Source organism: Rhinopithecus roxellana, chromosome 12, assembly GCF_007565055.1.
Source record: "Rhinopithecus roxellana isolate Shanxi Qingling chromosome 12, ASM756505v1, whole genome shotgun sequence".
NCBI classification, from domain to species: domain Eukaryota; kingdom Metazoa; phylum Chordata; class Mammalia; order Primates; family Cercopithecidae; genus Rhinopithecus; species Rhinopithecus roxellana.
The window spans coordinates 58479743-58505012 of record NC_044560.1 but is presented as its reverse complement, the minus strand read 5'-3'; the positions used below and the strand labels follow the sequence as shown (position 1 = coordinate 58505012).

The window sequence follows — 25270 nt, the reverse complement described above, 5'->3', positions numbered from 1 at the left end:
GACTAAAATCACATAGTCATCTGACTGGATTTCAGCAGTCACTGAAAGTTAACCCCTAGGCCCTGTTCAGAACCATGTTCAAAGCCAATCCAGGGGCTCCGTGCTGATTAAATAAGGGGAGAAGGGGCAGCATGAGGGCCCCCTTCCACCCTGGGGTATTTCTCATGATACTTGTGATGGGCTCTGATGGGAATCTTAGTAATCCTCAGAGATTCCATTAGTGCGTAGCTGGCTTATTTCAAATGAGTAAGTCTCCCTCCTCTGCCATCCCTGTTCCTATGATCGCCACATCAGTATGCTTCTTACATCATACTGAAACCATTTGTTGACAGGCCTGTGTTCCCACTAGATGCCAGTGTGAGTGCTTTGAAAGCAGATACTGGGCCCCATTTATCCTTGATTTTCCAACAAGTATCACAAGTAGTAGGCACTCAAAAATTAATTATTGGAGTGAAAACAAACTTTGGGGAAAGTAGAGCAGAGTCTCAGATGAAGTGTCTGAGAGGCCATTCTAACGCTCTTGATAGGGTGTGGTACATTCTTTACCAAAGAGAAAATGTATGAAAGCACTTTAGAAAGATGCTTGATAAAACTTCTTTTTATTCTGCCACATTCAATTTCTCAAAACTGTGCCCTGTCCAAGGCCATCAGAGCTTTCTGAATCTCTTTTCTATCTTAGGCAAATGTTTATTTCCAAATGTTCACCATGCCAAGATTGTGTTATCTAATGTGGGCATTCAGAACTCTAGGTAGGTGCTAATAACCTTGTTGCTCTTAAGAACACCAGATCAAAAATTAACAATGTAATCACTAAAATTCCAGAGATAACATCACAATTAGGTCTTCAAAACAACACAGTTCTTTACAGAATCTTCCTTTGCTTCTATACTGCATTTGGTCTGATAAGCACTTGCCAACAAAGACATCATACTAATTACAATTTGTTATACAAAGGGCAGGAAAACTGATAAATGATTCATTGATTATTTTCTTTACAAAATAATTCTTCTGTTCTTGTCCTCACATTACATTTGGATAACAAATGGAGGCTTTAAGTGCTTTCCCAAGGAGTTATTTAGAAAAAATCATGTTGTCAGTATTAATTCTTAGCAACCGTGAGTGCACACACATTAAAAAAAAAAAAAAAAAAAAAAGGAGGACAAAACGAGTATTTTTGGTTCTTTGTATGTGGAAAAGAATCCCCCTTTAAAAAGTAGAATTGTATAAAATAGTTTTTGGCTTCTCTGTAAGATTTTTCACTCCCCGCCATTCCAAGTTATGTAAGGCACACTTCCTCTCCTCTGTGTCCCCAAATGCTATGCTAGAGAAGGTAAGATGTCTCTTGGCATTTATTCTGGTTTTCTTGTCCTGAAAAGGTCAATACCTGATATGATAGCTAATTTGTCAAGGGAAAACAGCTGAGCAAGAGCAGGAATTTAGGCAGTGGGGAAATGTGAGCCAGTCCACAGGGTTCTCAGTGAGTAGGAAGGAGTGACCAGGAAGTCTGAGGTGAAGAGGAGTGGGTGGTGATAGAGCCAGGGTCAGGGGCTCCAGATGTTCTCTGGGTGCCTTCTCTTCTCTATTTTCTCCTGGAAAGCGATTTTATGATTCCCAAGTCTGTATAAGAGGCCCAATGATCTCTCCATCTGGACATTTCCCTCATGCATACACCCATGCACCTTTTCCATACCATGCCCCAAAGTGATTTTGCATTTTCTCAACCCTTTTCTCATTTTTGTATTCCCATCTCAAACGGAATGGTATCAGCAGTCGTGTAGGCCAGAGACATTTCTTCATCACCCCGTGTCTTTGTTCTTCCTTAATCCCATGTATTCTTGAGGATTTTACTTCAAAATGTTTCTGAAATGCATTCTTTTCATCTTCCTTCACTCCAAACCTCATCATCTCTGTTCTGGACAAGTATAATCTCTTCTTGACGGTCTCCCTGCCTTCAGTCTTTTCTCCCACTTTTCCATCCCCTAAAGTGCTGACACAGTGAGTTTTCTATAAAGCAAAGCTAATTATGTCATTCTCCTTGATTAAAAGGCTTCAGTTGCTTTCCAACATTTAAACTAGGGAATCAAATCTGGGATTCTTCACCTTTCATAAGAACATCTTCACAATTTTACCTCTGTTTACATTTCTGGCCTCTTGTCTGCAGGCTGACCCTTTACTTGCATGTTATGTTTGATACACTCAGAATAACTCACAGAACTTCTTTTTGTGCCAGTTATAAATTAGATAGATATTTATTATGGAAGCATGACATGCCAGGCACTCTTCTTCTAGGTCCTAGGGACATAGATGAGGTGCCCTGGTACATGTTCTTCTGGAACGTCCTTCCTAGGCTTCCTTTAATTTCTGTTTACATATGACCTCCTCTGTGTAGTCTTCATGGCCCTCCCAGGTAGAGGCAGCCAGGCCATTTTCCATGCTACCAGAATTTATTACCTCACATACACAACTCTGATGTGGTGTAATACAAATATGTGTCTTCTTATCTCTTTCCCTCACTCAACTGAGGGTTAAAGTCCTAGACAGAGCCTGTGTCTTATTCATCTCTGTCCTCAGTGTTTAGGGTAATGCCAGGCATGAAGCAGGTGCTTGATAAATATATAAATATTTTCTGAATGAATGATAATGTGTGCCCATGATGTATGTCCAGGATAAATCTGCATCATACACACTTGCCCTGGGCACTCTGGAAAAAATACAGGCACATATCATCAAAGGACCCTCCACCACACACACACCTAATGTCAAAGTAATTCCCCAGACTTCTGAATCAAAATAAAATTTATTTAGCTGAAAATAAAAGATAGACATAACTGGAAAGGAGGTTAATGGTGGTTGCCTCAGGGTGGTGAATTTCCAGAGGAAACCTGGGTATATATGCCAGCTATTCCCTTTGTCTGAAATGTCCACTCCAGCCCCTATACATACACACACACACACATGCACACACACACACACACACACTCACGCACACACAGCCTAGTTAACTCTTTCATATCTCATTTGTATTTCTTTAGGAAACCTTTCCTAACCTTTATCATCACCGATTAAGTGCAGTCTTCTGTCATGTATTCTTAGAGAATCAAATATCTTCCTTTAGTAGTTTTTATCTAGCTATAATTATACTTATTTATATTATTCTTTGATTAATTTCTATTTCTTTTTCCAAACTATAAGTTCAACAGGGCAAGCTCCATGTATGTTACACAGGAGACTCTCAATGCATACTTATTGAATAATAATCAAATGAAACATCTACTTTAATATTCATAATAACCAACCAAGGTGAGCCCTGTTATCATATGCACTTTTCAGGGAAAATGGACACAAGTACAATTAAGTAACTTGCCCAAGATTCCACACTCAGGGATGAAACAGTGAGACAGTTACTGGCTTTCTGAATACTGGCTTCCTGTATCACAGAAAACTAATTTAGAGCTATTTTAAAACTTTAAATAAATGAATTCAGCTTTATTATTCACTGTTGAATGCCTAAGAAAATTATTAATTTTAAATATGGGTTTAAAAAAATGAGTACATCCATAGAGGGTTTGTCTTTTTTGATCTCTCAGCTCTGATTGGAAATAAGTCAGTATTAGCAGTGTTGTTAAAATCTCCATCACGAAGATCCATGTGGGTGCCTGGAGTCTAGCAATAGAAAAGGTAAGCTTATTTCCTTTTCTAATATATGGTTCTTGTTTAATTCCCAGTGTGTGTTTGAAATAATTTTTAAAAAGTAATCTGATATTCGCAATTTACTGAAACATCTGACAACCGGGTATTGAAGACTTTATTGTTGCATTATTTGAGAGCCTTCCTAAAATCCTAATCCTATTTTTCTTACAGAATGAATGTATTCCTTCATATTAAAAGACACTAAAAAGTAATGGCAGATGAAACGTGGTCACGTTGAGCAGCTGCTCAGAACCTCAGTAAAGTATGGGTCTTGATTACAAAGAGAGATCTATGGATCCCAGTTGATGGGGAGCAGAAACACAGGTACATCTTAAGTATAGAGGTCCTCAAGGGTACAACTTGGCTATATGGAGCACATTTTCCAAGGCCACTTGCCAATCCTGCTCTAAACTGCCATTGGACCTGGCCAGAATTAATTAAGATGCATCCCCAGTTTGTATGATACTTAGCCCATTGAAAGAGAAGGTGATGCTGAATAAAAAATGGATTACAAGAGGAGAACTGGAGCCCTCCTCCCACCTCTCAGGGAGAAAGTAAGGACTATTGTTCTTCCCTACTTCCCAAGTTGGGTATGGACAAAATGTAGATGCATGAAGGGGTGCTGGGTATCAAGGAAGAATTGCTTTCTAACTCATTAGGTATCTGAATGCCCAGTTCATCTGCTTGTAGTGGGATCTTGCTATTTTCAAAGCTCATTTAAACTATCCTTAGAACAAGTCAGTATTTCTATTCCCTTTCTTTCAGATGGATTCTCTTAATATTACTCAAGCAGCCAACCAGTTAGGAGTAGAGCTCTGAGGAGTCAATTCCCCTACCTGACATGTTGCATCATATTAATGCTGAATTTCAGACGTGAATTATTTTAATGGCCCATTTTATAAGCCATTCATTGTCCAAATTCTTATAAGAATTATCAAGTTTTATTCTTTAACCAGTTAATAAAATTATCTCCAGCTTTTCCAGCTCAGAAGGGGATCGTGGAAAGCTGGTCAGGGCACGTTTGTCCTGTGGGCCAGGGAGATTTCTTTACATCAGGGTGCTGGGAAGGTCTGTTGGTTAGAAATGGTCCCTATGTCAGGAGGCACAAGGTGAAGAGAAAATTTAGTTCAGGGTTTTTTTTTTTTTTAACCTGGGAAAGTGCATGATTCTTGCAAACTGCTGTAAAAGTACTTGTCATGTGAAATAGTTTAGCCCTAATGAAAACTCCCCAGAATAACAAATAAGGAGATATTTGCAAATGTCATGAAATATCAGAAACCAAAGCAGTGTTTTGCTGTGATGAAATGTCTTAGTACATTATTTATGCATTTTTGTTTTTATTCAGAGCTGCATAGAGACATAGCTGCTTAAAGACATTAACTTTCCCATTCTACTAATTCATTGAGCAGAATAGATTCAAATCACCAGTGTATCAGTCAGCATCTACACAGGAAATAAAAACTACACTAAGTGCTTTAAACAGAGAAAATTTAATACCTGGAATTGGTTACACAGATGATACATGACCTGAAAAGCTAATCGGGGACAGGGGAGGCAATTCAAAGATATATAAGAACAGGAAGCCACTGCCTCTAGGATGTGATATTTCCAGAAACCAGTTACTCAGGTTGGAACAAGGGGAGCCTAGTGGCTGCCTGGCAGAAGCTGGGACCATGAAGGAAAGGGATGTCTAGTGGGAGTGGAGCCCCAGAAGACACAGCTTCTTCCTGCTGGAAATGCCTCCCCAAGGCAGAGGGATAAATACGGGGACTTCTCCCCTTTCCTTATCCTACAGTTTTCTGCTAGTACCCATGATTGTCAAAACTACTGGAAGCTAGTTGTCAAGGGAGCCCCCCAAATGGTGTTTCCTGTGATTGACAGCAGCATAGAGGAAGGGAGGGAAATGGATTTAAGGCTACATAGGCAAATGGCCAACTAGCACACGTGCTGACCTACAGTATCCTGTCTATGGCAAATATCAAGTGCATTACTTTTGTGCTATTAGTTTTGAAGTTCAGTTCACTTCTTCTTTTCCTTAGCTTATATTTCTGAGTAACTTTGATTGATCCATCCCTTGTGTTCTATGTAGCACAAAGACACTGAAGTTTTCTGTGGTGGAAAAGCAGAAACCAACAAAACATGAAAGGGAGTAGATAGGTGGGGAAGGGATCATACACTTTGTTTGGATATGGCTACATTAAAAAAAAAACTAGGTAGAATGTTTCATTTTTTTAAGTTGTATTTCTTTGGACAGATCCTATTAAAAAAAACAAACTACTTGTGGCTACTAAGCATTCACTGGGTCTATCATTCTCTTTTAGTATGTCTTTAGGGGTATATGCAATACAAAGAGGAACGGGATCTAGGCTGAGATCCAGGTCTAGTCAGGAGCAGACTGGCTGTGTATAAAAATGGAAAAGAAGAAACATGTGCTCTCTATGTTCATCATCCCTGTGTCCTACCTTCCTCTCCTTTGGGTTTATGCCAGGTCTCCCAGGGAGAGCTCCCCTAGTGCCCTCTTTACTCTCCTCAAGGCCTGGTGGATCCTAACTGATGGATGTTTATGGAGAGCTGGTGCTGCCACAGCCAGTAGCAGGACCTGTCTGCACCTGTTGGTACCCTGAGCCTCCCACTCACCAATCCCAGCCTCCAGGTTTTTCCAAACACGTGCCACGTCTCTTGATCCATTGGAAGTCATTAGACCTGATTTGAACTGCCTGAGGGACAGGCTCTCCTTTTAACTTCCATTTATTGAGAGCCCATTATGTGCCCAGAACTTGACGGGACACTTTTCCTGGATTATCACATTTAATCCTCACACCAACATCAGGTTACAGATGAAGAGACCAATTTAGAGATTAAATAATTTTCCCAAGGTCACTCAACCAGTAAGCCTAGAAGTGGGATTTGGACCTGATTCGTTGTGTGCAAGCATATACTGCATCATACTGCCCAGGGCCATGATGGGCAGCAGAATGCAGGCTCCTCCACATGTTCGCCAGACTCTCAACATCTAGAGAACTTTGCCCTTTAACCAGGCATCTCAAAGCCACAGTCACAGCTCTGGACACATAGGCACTGAGGAGAACTGATCGAGCAGTAATGTCTCCATGGGGACCAGTCAGCCAGCAACAGTGTACACACTCACTGTGTACTGACCAGGACTCAGACAATATTTTCTGCCAATCCCTGGACTCCTAATTAGCCTTCCATCTCCCAAAGTGAGTCAGTGTCAGGTAATCAAACATGTCTCTTTCCTTGTCTCCTCTCATTTAAGGGACTGTAGCTAGCTCCTACAGCTTATTCTGTACTACCCATCGGGTCTAACATAAAGTCATTCTAAGAATAATCCACCCAAACTGGCCTTCATATCTGGTGTCTGGAATATAGCAGAAATCTTTTCATTCAGTGTTAAAGCATTGCATCATTCAACGAACTGACTGCAAATGGACACACAGTCTAACCTAAAGGTTATGGATTAGTAGGTAAATGCAAAAATTCTATTAGTTTTCAGACCTGGGGTTTATGACATTCATTTAAAATGAAACCAAAATCCTATACAGAAATAGGAAAAGCACCATGGATAGATTCACTTTTAACAGCATCCACTTATCTATTACACAAGGGCCAAGAAGACAGTAGCTTCTATATCATGTAGCTACTTTTTATTCCTGTTCATTGACTTTGACAAAGACAGTAAATAGCATACAGAGAATAGACACATTTTGAAGAAATATTAAAACACTGATTAATGTCACATTAAGAAGTGTAAAGTCCCTTGGGTAGAGGGAGAAAAATTAAAATGCCTTTGGTTCTTAATGAAACTGCACCAGGCTTATATAAATCTAAAATCCTTACTTTAACCTGAGTTTAAAATAATGGGCTAACTTGACAGTGCTTTACAAATCCTAGCAACGAACATTATCATTTATTACCAGAATGAGTGATAATAGGAGTAGCAGAGAGATAGTGCATATTGGGAAGTGTCCAAAGAGTTTAGCAAGACAATATTTCTTTTTCACAATACAAAGATAAAACAGTCGTAAAACTGAGAGTTCATTTCATTCACTTGGAGGAGAAGGGCAGGTGGGTGTTCTGGTTAAACAGATTGCAACCCTGTTCTATAGGAGCGTAAAGGAGAATGAAGAAACACAAGAGGTAATATTCACTCTGCAATGCAAGAAGGTACATGGATTTAAAGTCCATCACAGTAATTAAATTTCAATGTTGACACAGTACATCTCAACATTCAGAGTTCTAAATATAGTTTACACAGTGCCTGTGAGCAAAATGCAATGCACATGAATATTTATCTCTGTAGTGAAGCTGCTTCTGCCACATGCTCTGAAAAGAAGGGTTGAGATTAGGACAGACCAAAACAGAGCCCACAGAATTTGATGATAATCATTTCAAAATAGTTGAAATGAGCCCATGGCCTCATCAGAGGCAGTGATTTTAAGCATTTTTGGTTGCAGAACCCTTTGCACAAATGAAATCTAATTAGAAACTAAATATTTGAAATGGATTGAAGTGAGATAGGTCAGTTCATTTTGGCAGGAGGCAGGGTATTCCAGGCCAGTGACTTCTCAATGCCACAGACTTTGAGATGCATAATCTAAAACTATTCTTTTAACCAATAAATAAGTAAAATAAAAATCTACTGGGTATTTGATTGATTTTAGGGTACTAACAGATGGTAGCGAGCTATGTATTTCAAAGGAAGGGCTTATGGAATGGGTTGATTATGATAGGGAAGAGCAGTAAGATTCGATGAAATGAATGCTAAAATAAATGTTATTCACTTTCCGCCACATGAAGATACTGTTTTCTTTCATATTATTCCTGGGCCCTCAATTGTGGATCTGGTTCCAGCATGAACTGTGCACCTACTCTGTGTTTGCCCCTCCACCCAGTCGTCCAACTATGCCTTGGCGGTGGTGTCTGCACTTAGGCTCTTCACCTCTCTGGAAGTGCCTGGGACTGCAAGGTGTTGTTCTTCCTCTTATGCCTAACATGTTTCTCCACATTTAGCCCTGATTTCCTTAAGCATATTTATAGTTTTGTTTTGTTTTTTGAGAAGGTGTGTCACTCTGTTGCCCAGGCTGGAGTGCAAAGGGCGCGATCATTGGCTCACCGCAACCTCCACCACCCAGGTTCAAGAGATTCTCCTGTCTCAGAACCCCGAGTAGCTGGGATGACAGGTGCGTGCCACCACGTCCAGCTAATTTTTTTGTATTCTTAGTAGAGATGGGGTTTCACCATGTTGGCCAGATGGTCTCGACCATCTGACCTCAGGTGGTCCGCCTGCCTTGACCTCCCAAAATGCTGGGAATACAGGCGTGAGCCACCATGCCCGGCCAAGCATATTTATAGTTTGTTAGTCAGCTTAGGTTACACATGCTGTGGTAACAATCCCAAGTCCTCAAGGACTTAGCTTATTTCTTGCTTGTACTGCGTTATCATAATGGGTTGAGTAGATGTCCTCTTCACTCTGGGACCCAGGCTAACACTCATATTTGGGACATTGCTGGCCTTGTGACAGAGAAAAAGCCCCATGTGGCAGTATATTACAGAAGGCCTCTGAAATTTTCTGCTGGGAAGTAGCAGTATATCAGTTCTGCCCACATACCATTGGACAAAATAGGTCAACTGGTCTTTGAGAAAGCGTAATTCAACCATTTCAGCTTAGTTTCTTTTGTTGCATGATTTCAGTGGTGGATACCATATTTCTTTAGAGCTAGCATGACTCATGCCAGTTTCCATTGAGAGCCTTATATGTTTCTCTTTTAGATCTTGTTTCTCCTATTAGAATTGCTCACTAAGTAATTTCATATCTGAAGCTGCTACTAGCATTTAAGATATTGGAAAATCAGAGATACCTAATGTGTCCTGAACAAAAATACTGCTATGCCTTAATGCTGCTGACTCTCCCAAGAGGATGTTTTCGTGGAACCCTACAATTATGAAATCATGGCTTTAAAAAACATTTGCGGTACACATTAAGATTGACAGACATGATTTGCAGCAGGAGGAATTGGGCTGTGCATCACAGATGCTTATTAGTGAATTCATGGATCAACAGGCTCACAACATATTCATTCATTCAGCATTTATTCTGAACCAAGCAAGCACTGTTTCAGATCAAATCCTACTGTCATGTAGTTTACAAATACAATCCAACCTGGGATAGATATTTGACATCATAAATAACATATTCAACATCTGACATCATCTCAACTGCCCCACTGATCCCAGCTCCACCATTTACTACCGATAAGACCTTGGGCAAGTTATCCAGCTTCTATAATACCCCCCATACATAAGATACAGATAATAAAGGCAATTACCTCATAAGTCTGTGGTGAGGATTTCCTGAAATAGTGAAAAGTACTTAATTGTGCCTGGAGCTAAGTAAGTGCCCCAAAAAAATTCGTCATGGTCCTCATCACCACCATGATCAGATTACATATTAGAGTGGTGGTGAGGAACAGAATTGGGCTTTGTAGAATTTTACCTGAAAAAAATATGGAGGTCTTTGTTGAAGAAGCTTAAGATGGGTCAACAGTGTTATGTAGCTGTTTAAAAAGCTAAAGTCACCTTAAGTAGTTGATGAAAAATATCATATTGTAGGAAAATTAATTCTACTTCAGTCTTCTCTGATCAAAATTAACCTAGAATATAGAAATATGATTTTGGTGTGAGACATTCATTTCTGAAAAAGAAAGAGTACCTATTATATCTGCATCATACAGGGTCCTAAGCACATAGTTCCTATAAAGATGAGTTCCTGGCATTATACAGCACAGGTACTCTTTCATTTTTGTTAAATCATTATACAGTGGCAGGCACTCTTTCGTTTTATTTTTTTTTTAAATCACTAGAAGTCATGACATATTTCAGCCTTAGTTTCTTCTAGGAATTTTTCAAACAACTGTTGGGCAATCCTACAGAGATGTTTTATAATGCCCTTCAGAATGTCAAAAGGACTTATTCCAATCCCTAATTTCCTGCTGATCTTTACCATCTGTTACTTTGACCTTTTCATCAAAGGCTCCTCAAGCTGCTGGAAGCCCTGCATGTTAACACCCAGTGGAATATTCTTCCTGGGTTTCTTCGCCTCAGTCTCAGCACTATCACTTGCATACATTTTGTTGGCCATTATGGTTTCAAACAGTTCACTAGAACACAAAAATATATGGCAGAAAGAAAGACTCCTGAGGGGTACATAACAAACATTGCTGAAGGCTTTCAACTGAATATGGTACAGTAGAGTATTCACTGGCTGAGAACATTTGCCATATGGGGCACAAACGTTTGCTGCCTGACAGCATCCAGTACCGTCTCCCATATCAGCTCCTCATTGGCTCACAGTATGCTGGCACTTTGAATATCTGAAAAATTATATATTAACAGTTTGTGCTAATGAACTGTTCTATAGATAATTCTTTTGAGAAACTATTACATACACAAATAGTATTGTAACAACCCAGCCCGCAAGGGTAGTATTAAATGGTACATGGGTTCAAATTTAGTAGCACTTTAAGAGAAATAGAAATAAAGTGTTGTCTGCTTAGAAGATAACCACGTGATGAGAGAAATAGGAAAGAGTCAAAGCAACTAGGAGTGCGAACATCCAAAAGAAAACACAATTCACTTGATAACTGCTTCCAAGCAAAAAGGAAAGCTGACTTACATTGTTCCAGAGGGCAGAAGGGGGAACAAAAACTGGGTAAGAAGAAAGCATATTTTTGTTCCACTTGAGAAAATATTTTTAATATTTAATGCTGTCCCAAAAAGGAATAATTTACATTCTGTGATAATGAACTCCTTATCAGTAGAGGTAGTAAATGTGGATGGCCATTTGTTAAGGGGTTTATGCATTGAGTAGTGTGGTGGTTTATAAACAGTGGCCAAAAATTCTTTGACATTCCTTCTATAGAGATGTCTATGTACCCCCCTCTTAAATCTACGTGGGATTGTAATTGCTTTAATTAATTAAAGATGAGGAAGTGACACTATGTGATTTCCAAGGCTGGGTCATGAATGTCTATATGATGTCCACCTAATTTCTTGGAATTCTTACTTTTCAGATGCTCTGCCTCAGAACCCAGCCACCATGCTGTGATAAATTGAAGCCACATGGAAAGACTGCATGTGGGAGGCACGACTCAAATTAGATTTGAGCTTTCATTTATATCCATTGTGTCACTGGAAAAATTAGAAATAAATTAAGTTCTACTAAAATCTAATATCCTAATTGTTTACTGGCACCATCATTCAACTGCATGTCAGACTCAAAATGTGAAACCTTCTCTTTGAGTACTGTGAAACATATTCTAAATTAAATGGTCGAGTCAAACTGGTTTATATATGTATTATATTATTTAGTTTTGACTTATCAATTAGCCCTCTCAAAATGGACAAGGGGCATAAAGAGATTTCTGCAAAGAAACCATAGACTGACTAAAAAATAGTAACAAGGCAAGCACACAGACACAAGAAACTGTCAGAGCTGACATATCTCACAGGGCAAGTTTCTAGCTAGCCACAGTATCAGAGTAAAAACTGTGATGATTTGATCTCATCAGAACTAACTCAATGATTTAGAAATTACCCAGGAGACTATTGGAAGTGCAGATTTACACCCAATATATTATTGACCCTTATCCAAAGAGTTATTGTGCTTGTTATATTAATTAATGATGATAGTACATATGTACATATTTGTAACTAATAAATAAAATTAGAAGGTTGAAAAATATGAAATTGCCAATGTTCAAGTATTTTTGACCCATGTCAATTTCATATGGTTCAACCTAATTTGTTGAAGTTAAATGCTCAAAAATTATCTACTTTGGAGTGAGTACAGTAAAAATGTCCATGCAGACTATTGGTTTAAGGAATAAGAAACTTGATAAGCATGAATTTAGTGAGTGCTTAGGAAACTGTTTACCTTTGCTCCCCAGCTGTGTATATATGTGAACACAGACACATGACATGTTACAAAATTATTGCTTTCCTTGTCTGGTGATAATTTTATTATAATACATGCACTCTTTCCAATTGGGGTGGCTCCTAGCACCCAGATAGATTATGAAACACTAACTTGAATGACAATAATTATTCTTTGCCTGACTCCATCCTGCAGTGATGTATCTAGAAAATCAACATTCCTTAGTAAAAAACAAGGCTTTAAAAAGAATGATTTTTATGGGAGCTGGTGGTTATAGAGAATTTTAGTGCCAATAAAAAGAAGATGAAGATTACTTGTTCCTTTGAGGCCGTGAGGTAATTAAAAAACAATATTTAGTGGGTTTTAGAACACCTATTTCCATGAAATCTCAGCACTAAACAATTCAGGGAAATCAGAATCGATAAATCACCTAAACAGATCAGAAAAAAATGGATAAAGCAACCATAATTCTATGTTACCTCCACCCCCTCCAGATCCATTAAATTATTTCAACTTCTTGGCATAAGATCCCATAACATAATACTCCAAAGCATGTGTCTTGCTTTGGTGCTTGTCAAAATTAGTGTCTGAAAGACTGTACAGGGAATGCTTTTCCATTCAAGGGACAGTTGCCTATTGAAGCCCCTCTCCCAAATGACTCAGAAATGTACTCATCCTGCACATGCAATATCAGCTCTCTCTTATCAGCTAAGATTATTCTGTTTCACGGCACCATATCTAAAATAGATTTATGCCTTAAAGTAAAAAGAGATCATGAGCTTATTTGTTTATTTGTTCTTTCAGTCATTGATTCATTCAACAAGTATTCACGTGACTACCACAAGCCACACAGTGCTGAAGACACAAAGGAGTACAGCAATTTACAACCTGGGGCTAAGGGGCTACCAAAAAGTTAGAATTCCAAACACCAGGTGAATTTGGTTCCCTAAGATAACATAAAAATGTGAGAATAATAAAACAGGTTGTTGAAAACTAATGTATTCTGGCACTTTTGTTTTTCTCAATAATTTACACATACACACTGGCTCCTTCAGGAGCTATCCCCAAGTTAAAGTCATGTGACAGAAGACCCAGAAAGAGCAAGAGGCAGAAAGGGTAGGCCTAGTGAAAGGGAGAGGGTAGCAGCAATTTCCAAACTCCCTGGGATTCAATGTCCCCAACAAAGTGAAGAGTGGACATGAATCTGTCAAAAGAATGTGAGAACAACCTGTAAGAGCCTCCTACAAGCCAAAGATGGGACAATTTGAGCATCAACAGGGATGATAAGTGCAATAGACTGAAATACTTCAATAAATTTTAAATCCTTGTGTTCTTCATGATACTAAAAAATTATTGAGTACTGAGAGACACTGCAGGGAACTAATGATAATTTTGAAAACTGTAAATAAAAGAATCAAGAGTTTATCCTCCCTTGGCTACACTAGTTGTACTACTGGTCACCAAAGAATATAAAGGAGGAAAGTTTTATTATAAAAATAGCACATCTAATAAATGATGATGAAGGCATGAGAAAATAAGAATACCACTATTTTGTAATCTCTAATAAACTAATGGATTTAGGCATTGAACATTAATGGCTAGCACTTCAAAAAGAGATAAAGCATATAGTGTGCTTTTTATTAAGTAGAAAAGACCACATATATGAATGTCTTATCAAGAAAACCCACAAAAATCTAATATAACAAAACCTCTAGATCCAACCACTAAGTATAGTAAATAAGAGACCAAAGAATATATTAAGCTATATCGTGGGATGCAATCAGCAAAAACTAGACTGTGAGAAGCTATAGGACAAACAATCAATTTTTTTCCTTGCAGTTTGACAAATGAACTGCAAGAAGAAAAAAAGAAAAGGAGAGGAGTACCCATATATTTTAAAAAGTCTCAAGATAAATCAATCTACGGACAAGCAATGTATGTATTTTATTTGAATTATGATTTCTTAAAAAATGTATGATGCATTAGATAATTGCATTGACTGGAGATTTGATGACATTAAGACTTATGGTGAATTGTTTTAGTGTGGGATTGGTATTCTACTCATATATAAAAACTATGTTTTTATCTTAGAAAAGTACATAATAAAATATTTTGAAATGAAGTAATATAATATTGGATTTGCCTCAAAAAAACACAGGTGGGAGAAGGGTTGGGAAGATGTGACTGACAATGAAGATGGGACTGCAGAGTCCAATGAGTTGGTATTTTCTGGAGCTGGTGATCGATATGTAGAGGTTTCTTTTATATTATTCTGTTTATATTTGCATATGTTTGGATTTCTCCCCTCTCCACAATAAAAAGCAAAAAGAAAACAAATTAATGGACATATGAATTCATGTATCCAAAAGATCCACAGGACTGGCTAATTTAGGTTCTTTCAGATTTTCCAGTGAAGTTACCAGACGTATAATAGTCTGGTTTTCTCAGATCCAAAGCTATACCCAACGTGAAAGCATATGAATATATGTAAGCATGATAGAATGAAAATAGAAACTCCCTCTTGCTCTCTCCCTCAGTGCATTTGTGTAGAATATATGTATGTCCACACACACACAAATTTGTGTATGCATAGGTATATCCTCAGACGCTTCTTATTTATATTCTGCTTGAAACTGTTTTTAGCCTTGTTGGAGTAGGCATCTCAGGCTGACCACAAATAAACCAATATTTCAATTAGCACAAAAACACATATCAGATTACATACCAGATAAATGATCCTGGTGGCATGGGTAGGTAGTGTATGTAAAATGTGTCCATGTGAATGAGCATACAGATGCTGTGCCTTAAAGATTAAGGGAATTCTACACTATCAAATATCTGTGTCTAGGTTGATTTTAGCCTGGAGAAAATGCACTCGACTTAGAAATTCCATACTTTAGAGTAGCTCCCAGTTTCCTGGGGCTAATCTTTAATACTGAATAGATAAAATCTTCTCCAATCCAACAAATCAAGCAATAAAAAGATGGTTCAGCTACTTTTAATATCAAAGGTCAAAGAATCCATCTTAATACTCTACTATGAAATGCTAGCCTGATGAAATTAAAACAAGACAACACAAGCAAACAAACAAAAACCCCAAACTCCTGAAAAGTAACGAAGTCCATATTATGATATAATGACCTCTTGCATCTGATTGTTTACTACATCTAGTTGTTTACATAAAATAGAAGTCCTTATAGACCTCTACATTATTTAAGAAAATTAGCATGTTTCAAGAAAGTAGCAGATTATTGCAGATGAAAGTGTTTTACCAATAGGGATTTTATGGGTGGCAAATGTGATTAGATATTTATTAGCATCTGCAAGCCAAATACGTGGCATGTACCTCCCGGAAACACCTCAACATGGATATTCTAATTTCCACCACTTCAAATGGACAAAAGGGTTTTTATTTAGGCATAGTCAAAGACAAACAAAAAACTAGATAGTAAATTAGGGCAAGTTATTTCTGTTGCTTAAACAATTATCAAGTCCCCATCTGCTGCCTAAGGATAAATGGCAAAAAGAATCGTCTGTCATTGTCATTTTTTGAAATGTGGCAAATGTTGACCGTCTACTTAATTAGTCTGTTGTCTTCATCTACTAAACATATTGAAATTTTATAGGAGATAAACTTAGGGAAAATAGTAAATAGTCTCTTTCTCCAAGTGAACAGAATAAGGACATAAAGAATGATAAAGCTGCCCTCCAGAACCACTTGCTCCATTAATACAATTCTGCCGGGAATCCCTGATTACAGAGAGGTGGGCTCACAGTTTCCATGACCACTAATGGGAGCAACATGTGCACAATGCTGGGAGGACAGTGCCTTGATGCTCTGAGGGTGTTGCTGCTAAATGTCTCCCCACTTTACCAGAGCTTTGTTTTTGATAAATACTGTTGTGCTGTAATGAACTTTAAGCAACAGCTGGAGGAAGAATACATGCCCAGTTTTCAAGGTCTATAAGAAAATGAATGCTTTTATGACATGATTTATAAATGGTATTATATCTATGAAATTTTAATGCTTTAATTTTGGGCCACATGTCATGAATTAGTGAGCCAAGATACTATCAGGGCTCGTTTTCACAAGAGCAATTTCCACTAAAAGATTAAGAGGCTATAGCTCTTGGTAAAGGTTACCTTCCCAGCAGAAAGAGGCAGTGGCAAGGGAAACCTAGCATGGCATTTTCTACAAAACAATTCCCTTGGAGAAATCAGAAAGCTCTCCATTCAGTAGTCCTGTAATCAAAACAGAGAAATAGGAAGAACAAGTTTTGCCTTGATAAGATTTAATAAAGGCAAATTGAATAAAGCAAAACTGATCAAAACAGAGAGACAACATTTAAAAATATCTACATACCACAATTTCCCTTCATTTTTAAAAATTGTAACCATCATATCTGAATAATTATGCAGCAAGTCTGCAAAGCGAAAGAACTTTACATAAAGCCATGAGGTTAATCTTTGAACCACTGACATGGGTATTTGCTTTGTCTGGCTTAGTTTTGTTTGTTTGTTTCTTCCTTTCTTTTTTCCTTCCTTTCTTTTGTGGTGGGGCAGGACATGTATGTGGTGGCTGCTGTTCAATCAACCAACACTGCATGGTCACTCTGTACTGGACATCATCGGAATGGAGAAGAAATGACAGATGAAAATTAGACATGCAAATCACTACTTTAGCTATGAGAACCCCCTCATTCCTTATACTTACTGTGAAAATGATTAATCAGGCTCCCCAGAGCTTTTCCTCTGGCATTTTTTTCTGACATGTCATCTGTAGTTTCCAAAATTATTATACAACTTTTATGAAACTAAGTCTACAAGACAAGCTCTAAGGTATAACTGATGTCTCTTTTGTAAGCCAGAGAAATTTGCACAGCCTGTGTCTCAGAAGGCTAATATTTCAGCTCTTCTTGGGGTGTTATTACCTGCATGTGTCTGGCTTCTATAGCACTAGACTGCCAAGATTCCTTGGTCTAACTGCAACAGGGGAAAAGCTATCATCAATTATGGACTGGGAGCAAACAATTAACTTTGCAGGAAGCGATTCAAATGAAAGCCAAATCGCATTTTGGACATTCTGTAACATCAAAACTTCAGTTTATCGGGACATACAAAAACACTTCATTTTCCACAGCGTCTATGGGTGCCATTAAATTCTATCCTTTGGCCTTTCTCTGTGTCTCTGTAAGAATAAAACACTATCATAGAGGAAAACACCCATTGCCAATAACTAATCACTAATTGCCAATAATTAATCATACTGTTTTCCTCTGTATCTGAGAGTCTCTAGGGGAGGAGCAGGGAAATTTTTGAGCAGAGTTGCCTAAGGTTTCCCTAGCTGGCCCTGACTGCACTGCCCACCTGTTCCCTGTTTAGAGAAACCATCCTTTCCCCTCCCCAACCTTCTGTTCCTTGTCTCAGACTAATGATGATATATGGGGTGCTGTGTTCCTCCTAATTATGAAAATTGCTTTCTATTGGTTCCAAGATTTTTATTTGATATCTTCTCAGAATCTTGGCTAGCCTCTGTGCCTTGGGGCCCTTAAGTAAAATTAGATCTTAGAGCCCCCATATGGGATCTGACAAACAGCTTTTAACCAGGAGCTCTTATTTAAAAAAGAAAATCTGGTTCTTTATAGAAAAGATGCTAGTTCTCTACCATAAAGTCCACTACACCACCAAGCCTGGGCTTCCATATCTGAAGAAAAGTTCCCAGACCCTGATGCCCAAATATCATCATTGGTAAATACACCATTCACCTTTTCCCTACAGATTTCCTTCAGTATGTTGCTCCTGCAAAATTGGGTGCCTTACCCAAGTTTGTGGACTCACCACCATCTCCCCAACTCCTCATATAAGAAATCTGAGAGTTAATCTTGATGCATTCACTACTCTCATATTTAGTTACCATCAAATCACCTTCCTCAATATCTTCTAACCCAATCTACTCCAATCCACCCACACTCTACTATTTTATTTGAGGATTTCAGGATTTCTTACCTTTAGTACTAATGATGTCTGACACACCGTGAGTGCTCAATGCGTGTTTGGTGAATAAATCAATAATATAATTAATGAATAAAATCTGTTCTCTTTTGAGTGGCCACTAAGGGCACAAGAGGATAGGATACCACTTTTCAGGTGCCATTGGAAATCACAAGATGGAGGGAAAACTCAGTTGTTTTATTTTTACAAGGAAACTTAGTATGTTTGTGATAGATGTTGGAAAGGAACTTAAGAATGATTATCTTTCCATTGATGATTAAAATGGATTTCCATTTCTTCTGCATATAAAGATGAACTGTTGCTATGGCTCAAACCAACACATTTCATCACTGGCTTCTCCATGACAACATGTTCTGCATGTTAGAGTCTCTTCCCAGCTATAAAAAAATGGATATTTTGGCTGCCTTCAAACTGCAATTCCATCTTCAGAGTTTCTACTGAAATAACCCAACTATTCAGGTACCTTTGACCTATAGAAGACAGAGCTTAGGTCAACTTCCTTGCCTTAGCATGGGGCTTGAGGAAGACCACACATGGAGGAAGGGCCACCTTCTCAACTAGCCAAGTGAGCTAATCAACTCTGCTGACAAACAAGTGGCAGATCAAAGCCAGATCACCTAACAACCAGTTCTTCCATACACTACTGGTGCTCTTTGATACAATCTATTATTTTCTTTACCAGGTTTATGGAAGCCTTTAACACCTTAGACCCTTTCAGGGCTCTTTCTGGCAGTTTGAATTTTGAAACTTGTAAAAGAAATATCCTCAGGCTTCAACTCCACTGCCTGAGATAGTTCCCAGAGACTTGCACATGCTTTCAGCAGAAGAAACTATGGGCCCTTGAATTTCAGATTAATATAAGGAAGATTGTTTTGAAAATTGGAGCTACTGGCTGGTGGAATGGGCAGCTTCAGGAAGTAGAGAGCTTTTTGTGCCTGAAGATTTCAAAAAGAGGCTGATAATTACTGCTTAATGTATCAGGAAGAGGATTCAGCCATGGAGGTAGGAGTGTAGTACAGATAATAGAAATAGAGATGGTAGATTGTTTAAATTCATCTCTGAGATTCTACGGTCCTAATAGATTCTACTTAAGTGGTGATAAATTCTATGTGCAGACTTAAATAATTGTCAAATGGCTATAAAATATCTAGAAATAAGGATTATAAGACTGTCTCATTTTATATAATCTATTATTTTAGATACACAGTTTAGATAAAAATTCCTAATTTTGAATTTAACACATCATCACTCAGAACTGTGCCATATACCAGGCCCTTAAAGTGTTTATTTAAATAATTTGGCTACTTTGTATTGAATTGTCAAGTTTCCTACTGGGTTATTTCTACTCTCTCTCTTCCATTTTCCATAGATTATAACTTTCACAAAGGCATTTTGCATTATTCATTGCAGCATTTCTAGTATCTAAACAGTCCTTAGCACATAGTAGGTGTTCAATGAATATTTATTGAATTTTGAACATTTTCTTACCCATAAGACTGGATGAAAAAGACAAAATTTTCTACCCAGAGCAAATATTTTCCTTGCATCCTTCTCTACTGTCCCTGCCAACCCCACTCCTACCCACAATGACTCCAATGACTTAAAGAACCAAACCACTCATTACTTCCTAGAAGTACAAGGCCAGAGGATAAAAATTAAATATTAACAGTACAGTGTTTATATCTGCATAAAAAATTCACAAATGTGTTTATTTTTATTTATGTTTTTCCATTTTTCATATTTATTTGTAAAATGAAATGTTATTACACCTATGAGACAAAAAAAAAAAAAAAAAGGAGAAGAAAGGGGGAAGACACTACCTTGGCTACATGTTCATTCAAATTGGACCAACATCTCTATAAACATGGAATCAAAAGGACGTTTTTCCTTTTTCCTGTGTAGGTGTAACACAAACAATGAGAGCTTGGCCACATGGTCATGCTGAGTTCTGAGAAGAGAAGGAACTATGCACTCAGGTTCCCTGTATCAGGGCAGGGGATTGCTCCCTACTGTGCAATTCACACACAGACCCTGCTCTCTCAGAAATAAGGACACCACTCTGGGTGTTTATATGTTTGGGATGCTTGCTGCCATATGCCAATCAACAATGAGATTTGTTATGTGGAAGGAAGAGGCAGGACATGCAATGACCCTGGCCTGTCAGCAGGTTTATATTGCTTATGACATTTCAGCAAGTGACTGGATGCTTGTAAGAGGACCCAAAAGGTAGTTCCACTCGCCAGCACTGGTAATCGCGTAAAAAGTGTCTGTAGCAATCAGCAGGTGCCTTGCATGCCCCCTGGAAAACACATGGCTAAGTGACTTCTGAGGTTTGTTCAGCACTGCCTTCAGCACAGATACAACTAAAATGATTAAGCCTATTTCCCCTTGACTCCCCTGGCAACTCACTTCTAATCTCACCACATCGATCACCGGGAAAAGATTATCTACTTCTACAAAACTTTTAGTTAACTTTCTGGGCTATGGTCTGACATCAGCAAAGCTTCTCTTTAACTGATAAGACAAGCAATTTCATTTTCTTCTCTAGTGAGTTTAAGGTATTAAGACACTACCTAAAATTCTTCAAAATGGTATCTTCTTGTCTCCTTGCCAAGCTGTGAGACTAACAACACTTTTGACAAGCTGAAAAATTTCTTAGCTGCCTGCTGTCTCCGCAACAAATTTCCTTCATCAACTAATTCACTAATTTGGGCCTTCTTGAGAACTCAGCTAATTTCTAAGAACAGGTGGCTTATTCCATAAGTGTTCAATAAAGATTCACACATGATTACACATACAGCATTGCCTTAAAAACAAATGAAGAAATGTGTGTATTTATGGAGAAGCTAAAGAGACAGACAAGAGATTCTTCAGTAGCTAACTGTGTGCATCTGGTGATCTGGCAAAATTCTTCCCAGAAACTGGTGGGGGAAGGAAGCAGAAGTAGGTGACATAAGGATATAAAGTCCTGGTCACATGGACAATTAACTATTCTTGGGGAAGCTACCAAGAGGTTATAGATATGAAACAAACAAAAAAACTACCAATCACAGCTTCGCTCTTATTTTTTCTCTATTCTTATATTTACCTAGCCTTGAGTTTATTCAGTCATGCAACATTTACTGAGCATTTAATAGCACTTAATACGTGTCAGGCACTGCTTCATTTGCCTAAGTTAACCATCTTCTCTTATTAGAAAAGAGGAAAGGATACGTTATATGGTTAAGAAAATGAATCAGATGCTGTGATATTACTAGGGTAGGCAGGAAAAAACATAATTCATGTAAAGAATATAAAGTCAATCATTCCTCTATTTGCCTGGACATAAAATATCCCCCAAAAAAAAAAAAAAAGAGGAAAAAAAAAGGAATGATACCAACAATTCTGAATGACATTTTTGTCAAATTTAAGGAATTGGCTATTTTTCCATGAGGGATATTTAACTTGCTTAAGAAAAAATGCTGAACATCAGAGAAAGCTGGAAGATACAAAGTGATGTTATCATGACATATTTTTCTCAAAAGGGCAATAATTTTTGATAAGATGATTGCTATAAGAGAGCATAGTAAAATTCACCTTTTTTCTTAATAGGATATTAAATTTTAAAATTTCTTAATTTTCTTAATTAAGAATTAAGGATTTATGTTGCATAAATCACTACCTTACAAACCACTGGAACCCAACAGTACAAAGTACAGTGAGTACCACAATAATTTTGAGTTAACATGTACATACCAGGATGATAATAAATTCAATCACTCTTTATATATGATAAGCAAAAAACAGCAACTCAACTCACTCAGGCATAGTTAACCTTTCTTTCCCATTCATAATCCTAGTTATTCTTCAATGATTTGATCCAGGAAAAAGTATTTGCATTTATCATATAAGATGGCAAATACTTCTGGTGCTCAGAAGGTTTAAATTCAACACAGTTCCCTAAAAAAACATGCTTTCCAGAAGAAAGAGGATCTATTTCCTACAATCTGTGATAAAATCATGGATGTGAAAATATTTCAACTGGTACAAGGATTACTGTTCCTTGTAAGTGCAGAAGTTGCCTTTTTAAAAAAAAGTAGGTGGATGCAGAGGTAGCTCACATTTTTTGGTCCAAGAGTTCCAGCTAAGGTCTAGAAACAGTGAGGGACCACTGAGAGAATTTAATCAAGAGCATGACATTGGAATTGAATTTTGCAGGAACCCATAGCAGAAGCAGGGATAATAATTCAGAAGATATCTTTGTAATTCACTGAAGAAATGACAATTAAAAGGCATCATGAATGGAAAGATGTACACAGATAGGAGATAGAATAGATAATATGTGGTGTAAAATTTAATGTAAAAGATACTTGGATAACTCAGATTTTGGCTTTAGGCCTGGATAGAAGCCTCATCCATTACCAACATTAGCAAAATAAGTCAAAGACCAATTTTGAGAGAGGAAAGGATAAGCTAATTTTGGACAGTTTGCAGTTTTAGTTGTCTAAAAGGGTACTGAAATAGAGATATCTAGGAGAGCACTGATATTTGAGTCTCAGTAGGCTGGGAATGTGAACAGAAAAGTGGCACCTATGGACATGGGCCTGCATGAAGTCATTCAGAGATTAGGTGTAGAATAGAATTAGGAGAGAACCAAGAAAAAAGTCCTTGGAGACAATGATATTTCTGGGTGAAAAAGGAGATCCAAGAAAGGAAATGAAGAAAGAACAACCAGAGTGGTGTCCCCCAAGGCAAGAGGAGAGAACACTTTGACAAGGAGCTATGTCAAATGCTCCAGAAAAATGAGTAAAAACAAACACAAAAAAGCATCCATAAGCCTTAGCAACATAAGATGTCACTGGCAAGTTTATTCATTTGGTAGTATAAAGAAGTAACTGAGTTAGAAGTAAGTGAAAATTTAGGGAGAAAGACATCGAAGGTACATACATCTTTTAAGTAGCTTCCTATGAAGCATAGAAGAGTTTTATCATAGTAAATAGAGGAAGGTATAAGGTTGGAAAAATTTTTTAAAAGAAAAGATGGATTGAATTAAACAACTGCACATGCTGCACGGAGTACAGAGAAACAACTGAAGATGCAAGAGAAAGAAAGGAAAGAGGAGAGGGAGGGAGACAGGGAAGAAGAGAGGGAAGGAAGAAAAATAAGCATCTTTGGTCTAAGGGCAGAAGATCCAAAGTAGAGGTGAAGAATTGTCCATTATCATACATACATTTTTAATAGCATTCCATAAAGGTTGATATTTTATAAAGATATTCCATGAAGGTTTAAATGTCTTCTTGATTTAAGATGGACATTATTAGCTCAACAAACATGAGTGCACACTATTCAAAAATGGCTGGATTAACTATCTAAATTAGATCCATTATTTCCATAGTTCAGAGTATAGCTCAGCCCTTCTTTAACTTTGCTGCTTCATTACAGAAAATGGATTAGCTTCGCATCTAGCCTCAGATGGAAAATGATCAGTGATTTAGACTGCCTTGACATGGATGAGATGTCACATAATTTGATTTTTGGAGAGAAAAATAGATGGTAGAAACTGATTTCCTTAATTTTATGAACATCAAATCCAAGAACATAGGAGTTTCATGGCTTAAAAAAATATCTGATGCTAATGGCACAAGTGATAAAATATGGGTCTAATCAAAATGACTCAGTATTGAACAGTAAGCCCTGCAGCACCCAATTACTCAGTGCTGTTTCTAGTGAGAAATATGATATTTGGAGGTATAAAATAACCTGCAGCCATAAGAAATATATATGGTAACAATAAGCAGGAAGAAATTCCCTAACTGCTGTCCTACGAGATCTTAATTGTAGTCTTATTAGGACAGTTAATTATTGGGGGCGTGTTATTTTCAAGCAATCAGATTTTCGCATTCAGACGGCACTTCTACTAAAGTTGACTTGCTAATAAAGTTTCATTTGCAACCAGCATTAACATGATTTTATTTTGAATGTGTCAGTTGATTTGTCCTAGGCGTCTTGTTTTGATTTGCCTTGGCCAATTTTGCAGCAGGACAAACAAAGAATTTTCTTTAGTTCTCTCAGCTCACACAAGGTTAATATGGCAGCCCCTGTACTTACTAAATAAGTGAACTGCCATGCTTCTATTAATTCATTTTTGCCGAGCTGAAATCCATTTCAGACTGGAATGTTTTCTCCTCCTTGAATTTACTGAATGTATTTTGTACCAATACAGCAAAATATGTCTTGGAAAGAAAACATAATTAGAAAATAGAGAAACCAGCGGGGTTTTTTGTTTTGTTTTGTTTTTGTTGCTTTCCCTTCAAACAAGTGTATGTTTGGGCAGCAAAGACAGCAGTATATGGCCCTTCATTCATTTCTGTAGAGAATAGTGGCTCAACTGCTGAAAAAGGAGTTGTGTTTATTCTGCAAAATGCATATCAGATCCTTTGACAAGCAATACTCATTAAGGTCTGTTTTGTATGTCATTCGGTATGCCTGGGATGCTTCTACAGACAAGCCATCCCCTGGGGCAGTTTAACCACATTTATTCTTCTCAATTTTCCCCTAGGTTTCTAACTACAAAAGGAAAAATAAATAAATTAAATTAACAAAATCCATTTGGAAAATGAATCTTGTGTAATGGGT

General features: G+C 37.7%; 1 protein-coding gene across 3 annotated transcripts in view; it reads right to left on the bottom strand.

Annotated features, from left to right (window-relative positions):
• The window catches only part of ST6GALNAC3 (ST6 N-acetylgalactosaminide alpha-2,6-sialyltransferase 3), a 575754-nt gene that overhangs the window by 36976 nt on the left and 513508 nt on the right, over positions 1-25270 (bottom strand). Inside the window, exon 4 of one of the 3 annotated variants that reach the window (XM_030913648.1) lies at positions 16919-17261. The exons of 1 other annotated variant lie outside the window; for it this stretch is intronic. In XM_030913648.1, the coding sequence (XP_030769508.1) occupies positions 17252-17261 (10 nt within the window). In that variant the 3' untranslated portion in view covers positions 16919-17251. Of the gene's footprint in view, positions 1-16918; positions 17262-25270 lie in introns of those variants that run through there. One more of the 3 variants, XM_030913647.1, reaches the window with a different exon arrangement.